This window comes from Nicotiana tomentosiformis, chromosome 11 (genome assembly GCF_000390325.3).
Source record: "Nicotiana tomentosiformis chromosome 11, ASM39032v3, whole genome shotgun sequence".
Lineage (NCBI taxonomy): Eukaryota > Viridiplantae > Streptophyta > Magnoliopsida > Solanales > Solanaceae > Nicotiana > Nicotiana tomentosiformis.
The window spans coordinates 114,266,615-114,279,331 of NC_090822.1; the positions used below are offsets into that span (position 1 = coordinate 114,266,615).

Below are 12,717 nucleotides of genomic sequence, written 5' to 3' on the forward strand. Positions count from 1 at the left end.
CACTTTCATCGCTAACCGCCGTCATCGCCAGTAGCTGCCCATCATTATTAACTACCACCACCCACAAGACACAACCACCTTACTCAGCCACAATCGTCGCCGCTGGTCACCACAGTCAGACGCCGCCATCACTGGACACTATTTACAATCATCACCACCATTACCACAATAGCCACTAATCACTACCAACAATCACCACCATCTGCCACCACTATATATCATCAACCACCCATATCAGTCACCACCGCCATTAGATACTACAATCATCCACCACAATTATAAGCCGCCGCCACCAACTACCACCATTGTTAACGGTTAACCACTATCGCCCAGCCATCATTACCACTAATTACTACCTACTACTACCACCATCAGCTAACACCACCACCAACCACTACTCCCAGTCAGCACCCACAACCCACTACCACTAGTCATCACCACCACCAAACACCATATAATTTTTTTTAAAATTATGTTGTTGATATATTATTAGATTAATTAGTATTTTATTTGAATTTCATATTTATTAATTTCAAATAAAGAAAAAATTTATACACCCATATGTTAAGAAAACAAGCAATCTTAATACAACATCTTAATATTCAGACGTCTTAATCCTAATACACATCTTAATATTCATACGTGTATCCAGATTCATACGTCTTAATCTCAACAAAAACAAATGGGGTCTCAATGTCCAATTAGAAATTATTTAGCCTATGTTAGGTCAACGATGTAACCATTAGTCACAAAATATCCTGATTACTGCCAATCTCCTCCAACACAAGACGTTTGTTTGTCATATTTTTATATCTCGGGCAAACATAAGATTGTCGACGACCTACACCTCGAAAAGTTTACATCCCAAAACAAGTAACACAACTACTTATGACCTAAATTGACAGAAAAGAGAATTTATAAACAACTTAAAAACTTTCATTTGGAGAAAAAATTTTGTGCATTAAAATATCTTATATTGTCTACGAATATCTAGATCAAATTAAAAATTTATAAGACAAAAATGCATATGACCTCTGTGTTCCACCATCCACAAATACTGAAGGGCGAATAGCTATTGGTGGCACTGGAATACTTGTGACAAGAAGTTTTTCTGGTCTATCGCTGAGGTAGAGTAGCTCACAATCCTGCATATGTAACAATGAGAGAACAATGGTAGAAAGAAGAATAAAGGATTGCACAGAAGGAGTACAAAAGTTAACAAATATCAAACAATACCTCATCAGACATATTCTTAAAAAGGGAGTAAACTGCTTTTGGATCAATTTCTGGAGGTACACTAACAGATGTCTTGAGCTCTATCTTGTGAGAGATAGCCGCATTAAACTCATCCAAGAAACGATTTCCTCGTTCATGGATGATTTTTAACTGGCCCTTTTTCACCATACCTAATAATTATAATAAAATAAAAGAATAAGATAAACAATGAGGTCTAGAAGATACTATCACCATGCAAAAACCATAAAGCACCCAGTCTCCCCTATATCTAATAAAATTTTCAGCTCAACCATTCGAAATCGTTGAAGGCATAATTAAGAAAAAGAAGAAGCATTCATAGCCTTGAACATAGATGTATTTTTTGGTTGCTTTTTGGCGAAAACTGGTTAATATAAATGAAGTAGATACAATGCTAAAAAGAGACGCAATTTGCAACTACGCTTATTCCACTAGCTTAGTTCAAATATTTTTATAATATCTTAATACTTATCAAAAGTACTCGCTGACGGTTTAAGCTTTTATATAAGTTGGTCACACACTTCAACATTACATACTAGCAAGCAGAGGTTTCAAATTCGAGTCTCATCGCTACAGATTATCAAAGAGGATTTCTATGTGATTGGCTCATGAAAAAAACTCAGATATGCACGTGAGTGGGCATGCTGAATACATAATTAAGTAAATACAGTGTGATCTCCCTAACAGCTTAGTTTTTTGAATGAGATGGTCACACAATTCAAAAAAAATTATATAAACTTCGACATTTTTTTATACGGTAAATATTTTTATTAATAATGGGAAAATCTCTCATATACAAGCGGTATACCAAAAACTAGAAAATTTACGACATAATATGAGTCTCTATGAATGATACCCAATCTTCTATATACACTGGAATCTCATGGGTGCACCAAAAAGAAACTAGGAATGACAAGCTAATCCTCAAATGTACATAGTCGTTCTCTATGTTCTCATATTACTTTCGTTCCACATGACCCAAATAAATGCTAGTAGTGCAACATCTCATGCTCTTCTAATTCTCTTTTGTTCTTCTGAATTTCCAATTGAAGAGTCATCCTGAATCATCTCAAAACCACACACGACAAGCGAGTTACCGCTTAACAATATAGTAGGATGTGGTCAACATCTATCTTCACCTAGACATGTGCACACGAAGCACCAACTTACATATGTAATTCGCCTTTTTCTCAAATTCTCGCTGCCAACCAAGCGAAAAAGCAAACTTTTTTGTTGTCATATGGGAATCCAAATCGATAAGTATGGAAAACTCTAACTCATCCTTTGCCTAGAGCTTATGATAAAGACTTCAGAAAATAACCCATCTACTCCTACCCCTACCCTCAATGAGTCCTTACAGAGATATTTTATTTACTTATCCTAGTGAACAAATTGCTCGCTTATCAGAGAACTACATGACAAGTATCTACTCTATGCATAAAGAGAAGCCACTGAAGCAAAATGCTGACATGATTTAACGCTTCTCATGTAACGCGTCACCCCAGTAGTATTAGGAGGGTGTGGAGGTAGAGGATTAGCGTTGTGAGTTAATAGGCACTCTAGAGTTTCGTCTAGGCATCCCAGTAGTATTAGTCCTAGTCTTGTATTTTTCCATGCCTAGCCCCTTGCTATTTCATATTGTGCCATTATTTCCAGCAAGACTGAATCTACTTTTATAGTGTCGTATTCTTAGATATTTGTTGTTGCACGTATCTTCATTTGTTCCCATGTCTACTTACCTGGTTGTTGCTACTGTCTGTTTATTGCTTCATTTTTACTTCTTTTGAGCCGAGGGTCTTTCGAAAACAGCCTCTCTACCTTCATTAGGTAGGGGTAAGGTCTGCGTATACTTCACCCTCCCCAGACTCCACTTGTGGGATTTCACTGGGCTTGTTGGTGTTGATGATGTAATGCGTCACCCCAAACCAATCAACCCATAACTTTTTTCCCCATTTAAATCGTCTCACGCTAACATTATACAACATAAAAATAAATATGAAAAGTGCTAGACATTCTCTATATTTCCTACTCGCATAAGAATATCTAATAGCGTTAAAAGACTCCTACAAAGTATAGGACCTAAACAAACGTCTTAACATGACTAAAATACATTCCTAACTACTCCCTGCATTCTATTTATGTGTCACTCTTTCCTTTTCAGTATGTCCCAAAAAGAATGTCAATTTTTAATATTTGGAAACAATTTAACTTTAAAATTTCCATGTTACCCTTAATAAGAAGATTTATAGTCACACAAATATCCAAGACTTCTTTTAGACCACAAGTTTCAAAAACCTTCCTTTCTTTCTTAAACTTTGTCCTTAGTCAAACGGTGCCACGTAAATTGGGACGGAGTAACTGATATTGCCTATATAAAAAATTTCTTTCGCTAAATCTGCACTAATTCCAAGAGATTGTAGGTCTTTCGAGACAACTTCCTTCCAAGTTATTTTAGGTCTACCTCGTTCTCTTTTAACACCTTCATCCATTATGAAATATAATCCAGCATAAAAAGACAAAATGCAACTCGGACCAAAGATCCATCCCAATGTAAATTAGTAGGTATGGTGACTATTTATCTACAAGAGGCATTATAACAATTTGGTTTCTTTATTGATACAATCTTACGGGCAATATGCATGTTACAATGAGCTTGAATTTAACAATTAGTATTAAGGAATTTTTTTGTTGAAGAATTATCCACATATTATACGATTCACATGCCAAAAGAAGTATTACATCATTGGTTCTATAAAGAGAAATATGAATTCCTCAACGACAACAACAACCACCCAGTATAATCCCACAAGTGGGGTCTGGGGAGGGTAGGATGTACGCAGCCTTACCCCTACCCTGGAAGGGCAGAAAGACTGTTTCCGAGTATGAATTCCTCAACGTAAAAGCTAAAACAAAATTTAACATTCAGCACTAGATATCAAGAAAAATTCAAGGCCCAACCTTCTAAACAATGGAGCATTTGTTATCAAAAAGTGTCGAAAGTCTTTTGCGAAAATCTTCATCAATTTTTGTGGAAAAAAGAATTGCAACCAAATGCCATTTCTCGATAAAAGTTTTTAGTTATTGCAGGAAACTATAAAAAACACCACTGGAGTAGCATTTCAGCTTTTAGAAAAATCGAAAAACATTTACTTTTTCAGCTTTGGAGAATCTGAAGCAATTTTTCAAGAAAAAAGTTTCACCAATTTTCACATATTTTTCAAATTTACAAGTTAAATAATATCTGCTCACTTAGATTTCGATATTAGAGATAAAGCAATTTTCCTAGATTTTTTCAAATGAATGCCCTCCAAAATCGCGTAAAAATAGTTGCACATGCATAATGAATAGTCAACAAAAATGTAGATGGCATCTAGTTAGAACAAAGGACTAGCTTTAGCCAAAAAGATGAAGATAAAGAAGAATATCAAACCATTCATGTATCCGCATTTGGAACATGTGACAGTCTTCTGGCCACTTGTCATGGAAGTACACTTTTTCACAACCTTTTTCTGTAGTTCACTCTTCATCAAAGGCTCAGTTCTTGGGTTTCTCATCTTCTTCAAAAAGACTCGACACTCCTTGTCATCTAGAAGTATTGAGGAGCAGCACTGATAAAAAAAGCGGTTGCATAAGGAAAAATATTAAAGCACTGCACGCAAAGTAGATACCAAGCTCTTGAGCACGGTCAAAGGAAGGAAAAAAGCCAAAAGAAAACAAAATTCTGACAGGGCATCATAAATTGCTAATGTCACTCGTACTATCTCCAAACCATCTTCTTCTTTTTCTTTTCTTGTTTTTTTTTTGGTTTGGTAAATACTACTCTCCTAACCAACTTCACATGGGAATCTTGGTGAAAGTATCAGAATCAAATAAATTGTTGTTGTGGCATGGATGACTACCAATTAGCTTTTGAAGTCAGTTAGGATTGTTCAATTTGTACCTACTCTATCGCTATTCCCAGCCATGTTTATTTTTATTAGTGACCTGTGCTATATCCCTATCTGAGCTAACTTTTGCAGTGACCATTCTCCACCAGGACATCCTAACTTTACCTTCAGCGGATGAAATGCATCGCAATGTTATTTTTCCTTATATTCGTAAAACAGGCAATTTCATGTTTGCACATATAACACGCCTTAAACCCTCATGCCATGATAAGTCTACCCTTACCCTACCTGTCGTCTTTTACCTTCCCCCCAAACTAACTCACCTTAAAACTATTTTTATCTCTCCCCTACAACAAACCCATCAGAGTTCACTTCTTCTTTCTTCTAAATTTGACTCAAAGATTTTGCTGCCTCCGAAGCTAGTTTTTACATGCTAATTTAAAATTACTGCATAAATAGCATACTCCCCAAACATCCCATCTACTTCCTCTACCATGCTAATTCAAAATTACTGGTTTTTCAACATTAACTTCAAATTACTGCCTTTTTTCCTCTTACTTCAAAGTCATTCTCGTCTATTTCTTTTTAATTCTCTTTCTTTTCGTTTTTGGGAGAAACAATTTCATCGATAAAAGAGCAAGTCAGTGTCATAATATGTACGCCCCACTTCTTCTTTTTTGAATTTGTTTCAAAAAATTTTGTGCCTCCAAACCAGCTTCTACTTTTCATTTAAATTTTCCATAACAAAAACTTTGATACCAAAACGACTTTTATATTTGATCTCTAAGAGCATTTCTGTTTTTAATTTCAACCAGAAACAAAAATGTTCATAAGCACCAGACATGTTTTTTTAACATCATAATAATGTTCATAATAACCTTAATTTTTTTAAAAAAAAGGTTCATGACAACCAAAAATGCTTATTATTCTCAACTCCATTCTTCACTAATTATTTTGGACCACGACATATGAGAACTTTGAAGTATACAACAAGCAAAGTAATAAAAACAAGAACAAGACTATAAAAATCAAGGTCTCTCACTAAGAGTTACATGATCCTAAGGCTTTCCCTCCAGAGTTCATAATCGTTAACTGGAAAAATCAGATTACGTATTTTTTGGAGGACATCTGCTCGTAACCATGTTTTCTTATCCTTTTCTGTATTAATGGGATATTTACGACAACTGCAATTATCTGATAATTTTATTGTCATGTTAATAGGAAATGCAATCTGATTTATAATAAATGAACGCCTACTCTAAACTGAATATTCTGTTTGTACTTTGGAGTTTTGCACAAGTATTATGAAAAGGCACATCAATTATCTGGAGTTTTGATCAATATACTGCTATTTTTGTCTTGAGAATAATAGGAAATTAAGTGTCTTTTTCTCATTATTCTACTTAATGTCTCTAAATAAATTTCACAGTTCTAAAAATATAACTTAACATAAAACTATCACAAATTTTCATCATTTAACAGCTAAAAATTAAAGTTATAAATGACTTCTTTTTTTTCAATCAAAGAAATTTTAAACAATTTGTATACAATTTTTCCTCACTACTACCAATATGATGTGGAAGAAAAACTAAATTTTCAACCTCTCTGCCTAGTTAAATTGCATTCTTGAAGTTGTATAAAGTTGATATATACCAGAAAAGAGTGAAAACTACAAATAGCTTATTGCCGCAGAGATCATAGGGGTTAAGTTCAAACAAGATATCACCTTGCATATGCACTTCAAGAGGTCCACCACCGTCCCTAAATATCCAACATTATAAACGGGTAGAGTAAGCACCAAGTATCCGTAATGACCTGGACACTCTCTAAAGTTCCCGTGACATGTTTCACAACCCCCATTCTTGTTTGGAGGCCCCTGAAAATCCAAAACTTCGTATAATCAAGATACAGAAATCAGCATCAAAGACATAAAAAAAAAAGTTAATCAAACTCAAAGAGAAACATGAAGGTCAAGGTTGTTCCTTTTCATCATCTAATCATAAATAAAAATAGCTTTATTTAGCCTCCACTCATTTAAACTGATATGCACAGATCATAAACTGTTAGCAACTAAAAACCTGTAAACAACTCGCGCTCCAAAAATAATGATTAATCTGCATTATACTCCCAGCAGCCCTAAAAATAATTTCCAGAGCAACAGCTACACCTCTATACAATAAAACCACAAATTATATACACCCTATGTGACATAGTTTGACTTGGTATGGACTTGGTATGGATATTAAGGAAAAACGAAGACGTTTGAGAGCTTTGGTCTTAAACATGCCAGAGTATTTGTATGGCTATAGAAGTTTCTCAGTAAGTGCAATGGGAAGTTAAAGTTAAACAGTTTCCAAATATTGAAATGTGCCATTCTTTTTGAAATGTACTAATAACAATTTGTTTTGATGGTTGCTATGTGGTTTGGTCATGTGAGGAGGAGGAGCACAGACGCCCCGGTGAGGAGGTGTGAGAGGTTGACATTGGAGGGCCTACGGAGAGGTAGAGGTAGGCCAAAGAAGAGGTAGAGAGAGGTGATTAGGCAAGACATGGCGCAACTTCAGCTGACCGAGGACATGACCCGTAATAGAAAGGTATGGAGATCGAGAATTAGGGTAGTAGAGTAGGTAGTGTAGAGTGTTCATAACATTAGTATTGACACGCATTCTCGTTTTCTGTTGGTAGTAGGTTTTATGACTAACCGTTATTTTCTTTCATTGTTGATCACTTTACTGTCTTATTGTTTTATTCTGCTTTTATATGGCTTTTTTTATATTGTCTCTTCTTGCTTATATTTTCATTAATGTGGTACTTATATTATACTGAGCCGAGGGTCTATTGAAAACAACCTCTCTATCCTCACAAAGTAGGGGTAAGGTCTGCGTACACACTACCCTCCCCATATCCCACGGTGTTGGATAATACTAGGTATGTTGTTTTTATTGTTGTTGGTTGCTATGTATCGTTTCATAATGTATTGTACTGTATTGTATTGATGAATCCAATATTTGGATAGATTATATCGTTTTATAATGTCACATAGCCAGCAATTTGAGGAATACAAACAACAACAACAACAAGAAGCCCAGTGAAATCCCACAAGTAGGGTATGGGGAAGGTAAAGTGTACGTAGACCTTACCCCTAGCTAATGAGGAATAAGCTTACAATATTATAAAGAAAGAGTAGGGTACTAGGTAGAGTTATCAAAAAGGGATAGGGTAAAGAATAAAATGTAATTATTAAATACTAATACAAAAATGGGGGGAACAAATAATCGGCGCGACCACACCAAATCCATCGTTACATAAAATGGAACTTTTTATCGTTGCATGACTACGGATTTAATAATATGATACAATAAAATTTAAGTAACAACCAAAACAAATATTGTATTCACCAAAATAATTGATACAATACGTCACAACCATCCAACAAGCTGTACAGAAGCTGCGTCACATAAAATGGAACGGATGGAGTAGTATATAGATGAGTTGGGACCCGCCTTCCATAAACAATGTCCAGTGGTTATGTTGCTAAATCAGTTTAAATGTGATTATTATGTGAATTGGAGTTAAAAGAGGGTTACCATGCGGGGATCTAACAAGCCATTAGGAATAGGCTTTTTAGTAGATTCATAGTAAACCCCACGGTAGACTTCAACTTCTCCTAACTTCAAAATTTCCGCCTCTGAGAATAGAGAAAATTGAATGCTTTTTCTGTTACAACAACAATAAAAAACAATCGATCAAAACATTAACTAAAAACAAAAAACAAAAAAAAATTGAATTAACTGACATTTTTCTAGGACCAACATCTTCAATGTAGGGCTGTTTAGTGAATTGGATTATCTCTTGTGTTCTCCTCATCTCAAAGAGACTTCTTTTTTTTTCCTTCTGTACTGAAATAGTACAGAGGAATGAAAGTGTGAAGTGTAGGGGTTTAAGGAGAAGAGGCTTATTGGGCGGGAGGGTTGGGGTTTATGGGGCGGTACTGACGCCGACTGAGGCGCTTAAGTGAGGAGACAGAAAAACCCTACAATATTATTTGAATGGTGAAGGTGGCGAGAGCTGTATGTCGTGTAGATCGGGTGGTAAGTGCCGTTTGGAGTTTTTGCCCTCTTTCAAAGAGTTCGTGTTCGAATCCGGAATGTTAAAAAGAGCTTTATTTGTTTTTTTTAACTGTTAACCTTTACTACTATTCCACCAATCCTTTTGTCCATACAAATTATTTCATTATTTCAACTTCAATTTGATATACTATTTACAAATAAATTTTTATTTTATAATTTGGTCTATTATTTATACTTCAAGTTTAAATAATGAAAATGAAGTTTTCAACTTATTTGAGGAGTATTTCAAGTAAAATAATGATTTTCAACTATAAAAGTTCAAAAGTTTTTTAAGTAAAGTTCATGTCAAAACTCATTTTCAACTTAATACTCTTATTTAATTTCCACTTTAAATATTTTTATTCTATCAACTTCAAGCCTCGTATAGCTCCAAGGTATTTCAATAGTTAGAGGAGGAACTAGCATACGAGGAAAAAGAACACTCGTACGGTTAAAAAAATAAATTTTAAACATAACTCAACTTCAAATTAACTCATGAGACAATGATTGTCTGAGACCGTATAAAAAAATAATAATTCATTCTATCAATCAATTTGAAACACTTGGGGCCAAGGTTGGTACCAAAAACTTAGTGTGTTTGTCTCTACTATATATGTCAAGAAAATAAACATTAAGCTCAACACATACATTATTAGATATTCTAATGCAAACTAGACGAGCTTTCAACAAGATAAGAGCAAAGACGTTATCCATTAGATCTTGTATAAAAAGTATAATTTCGAGTTATGGCGCTTGTAACTCGTGAGCTAATCTAGTTGAAATAATTTTTATAATAATTCTGGTGAAGTGAAGTCAAACAAGTGAACCTAATATGTGACAATCAAATTGTCTTCCTATTGCCTTAAATCTAACTTTTCATGAAAGGACAAAACTTGCTAAAAATAAAATGTTCATTCGTATTCTTATGATGACATAACTAATCATTCTACTTTGTAGGTGGTATTCAAAAAAGTATGATGACAACATTAGGTTTATTGTTGTCTTTTTTGTATCTTTTTTCGTCCAGAGGCAGGCCAATAGCCCTGAATCTTTTCTATTTAAGAGGTAACCATAGTAAAAATGTCAAGACTCAAAACTCATTATAGGTCGTGATGGCGCCTAACGTGGCCGTCAGGCAAACCAACGGTGATTTGCCAATTTGATTGCTCGTTTTATTACTTTCAAAATCACAAATTTTAATAAGAAAAGGAGATTTACACTTTCAAGTCATGGGAACGTACAACATTTGTAATTTATAAAAGAAATGAAAGGCGATAATAATATACGAAACCCTAAGCATCAACTAGTATAACCCCAAAATCCGATGTCACAAGTGCATGAGCATTTTTAAGGAGTACAATAATAATACAATATCTGTCCAGAATGTAAATAAGACATGATAAAATAAATAGTACGATGGAGATTCGGTGGACTGCGATGCATAGCCTGAATTGCAGCTCACCTAAAGTCTCATCAACAGATACGCCTACGCGCCAAGATGATCACCAAATGAACTTATCAGATCCTGCACATTTAGTAAAGAAGTGCAACATGAGTACGTAAATCAACGCGTACCCAATAAGTATCTAGTCTAACCCTAGAGAAGTAGTGACGAGGGGTCAACATCGACACTTACTAGAGGTCTAATAAAATAATATAATAATTCATAACATGTATGAAGTGCACAGCGATAGTGGGGTAAATCTATAAATTTCATAATCTTTCAAATATTTAATAAATTTCTCGATCTTGTATTCTACCTTAATAGCTCAGGAAATGCCAAGTGTCAATATCAAATAAATAAGGAATACTCAGACTACTAGCGATATAACGCATGATTCTGCCGAGGTCGTTCGGCCTGATCCAAAATAATTTGTACATTGCCGAGGGTCGAGTGACATGAACCATAGATGCATCTATGATACTGCCGAGGCATACGGCCCGCTCCATAAGAAAGGAAGGGAGTTACCGAATTATGAGACACGTGTTTACAATACTGTACATGAGCATAGAACGCATATAATCTTTACCGTTTCTCAAATAACTCGCCCACAACTCAAAGTGTTAAGGCTCGGCCTATTATACATATATTTATTTCTAAATCAAATTCAGTTATAACTTTAATTAATTAAGCCAGCAGAACGAGTTCAAATAATTCAATTATTACCTGATAAAGTCCTAAGTCTACCCGAACATAAACATGCTTTAGCTACGTATGGACTCTCGTCACCTCGTGCGTACGTAGCACCCACAACTAGTTGCACATAACAATAATATCACCTAGGGGTAGCTTCCCCCTAATAAAGTTAGAAAAGAGACTTACCTCAATCCGAAGTTCCATGACCAGCTCCAACGCCTCTCTAACACCTCAACTCAAAGCCAAACAATCTGTAACTAGTCAAACAATGTGCAACTCAATCAAAATATACTCCAATGCTTATACTTAATCAATTCATAAAAATCCCCAACTCCACTCTAAAAGTCAATAAAATCAACCCTCGGGGCCACGTGCCCAGATTTCAAAAAAATTCGAAGATAACTTTACCCATAATACCATGAACTCAAATATATAATTTATTCCTAATTCCATTTCCAAAATCGTGGTCAAAATCAGAAAATACCAATTTCTAGGTTTTCCACCAAAATCCCAAATTTTCTACAAATTCTCGTACTTACATCCATATATAAATCATGTATTTAACTCACAATGTGAAGAAATCACTTACCCCATAATAGATGATGAAGAAGACACTCCAAAATTGCTCCAAAATCGGCTCTCATGGACGAAATGAAGTGGAATTGAGCCAAATCCCCATTTTAAAAGAACACATTGTCCAGCCCGACCTTTGCACATGCGGTTCATTAGTCGCTTCTGCGTGGCCATACCTATGAAAATTTTCATCGCATGTGCGGTTCCCACTAAGCCCAGCCAACTCCGCTTCTGCGGACAACACGACACACTGTGGCGTCGCTTTTGCGATCACTCCTCCACTTCTGCGATAAATCCCCCAACATGAAGCCTCGCACCTACGGAAACATTCCCCGCTTATGCGGCATCGCAAGTGCGAGATTCTTCCACTCATGCGCCTTCACTCGTTTCTGCGCCCAGGGTATCGTTTATGCGCTTGCGCATATGCGGCCAAAGCTCCGCACATGCGGCCCTTCTTATGGCCGGCTTCTCCGCTTCTGCGACGACACCCATCGCACCTGTGTGTCCGCACTTGCGACCAAACCACCGCAGGTGCGGTGACACCAGATTTCAGCAGTTTCCAACATTACCTCAAATCCATATTTCAATCCGATTTTAATTCTTTTTAAACCCGAGGCCCCCGGGACCCCATCCAAACATACCAACACATCCCAAAATACGACACGAACCTACTCGGGGTCTCAAATCACACCAAACAACATCAAAGTTGTGAATCGACGATCGAAACCTTTCTTTACTTTCAAACTTCGACGAACGC

General features: G+C 35.8%; 1 protein-coding gene across 2 annotated transcripts in view; it reads right to left on the minus strand.

Annotated features, from left to right (window-relative positions):
- Positions 1 to 9,252, minus strand: part of LOC104104038 (DNA-directed RNA polymerase III subunit 1) — a 39,483-nt gene extending 30,231 nt beyond the window's left edge. For both annotated transcript variants that reach the window (XM_009612023.4, XM_009612022.4), the window contains exons 1-6: positions 8,938 to 9,252; positions 8,729 to 8,858; positions 6,868 to 7,017; positions 4,685 to 4,862; positions 1,237 to 1,406; positions 1,033 to 1,145 (exon numbers count right to left, since the gene is read on the minus strand). In XM_009612023.4, coding sequence (XP_009610318.1) covers positions 1,033 to 1,145; positions 1,237 to 1,406; positions 4,685 to 4,862; positions 6,868 to 7,017; positions 8,729 to 8,858; positions 8,938 to 9,008 — 812 coding nt within the window. In that variant the 5' untranslated portion in view covers positions 9,009 to 9,252. The remainder of the gene's footprint in view (positions 1 to 1,032; positions 1,146 to 1,236; positions 1,407 to 4,684; positions 4,863 to 6,867; positions 7,018 to 8,728; positions 8,859 to 8,937) is intronic.
- Between the last annotated feature and the right edge of the window lie 3,465 nt (positions 9,253 to 12,717).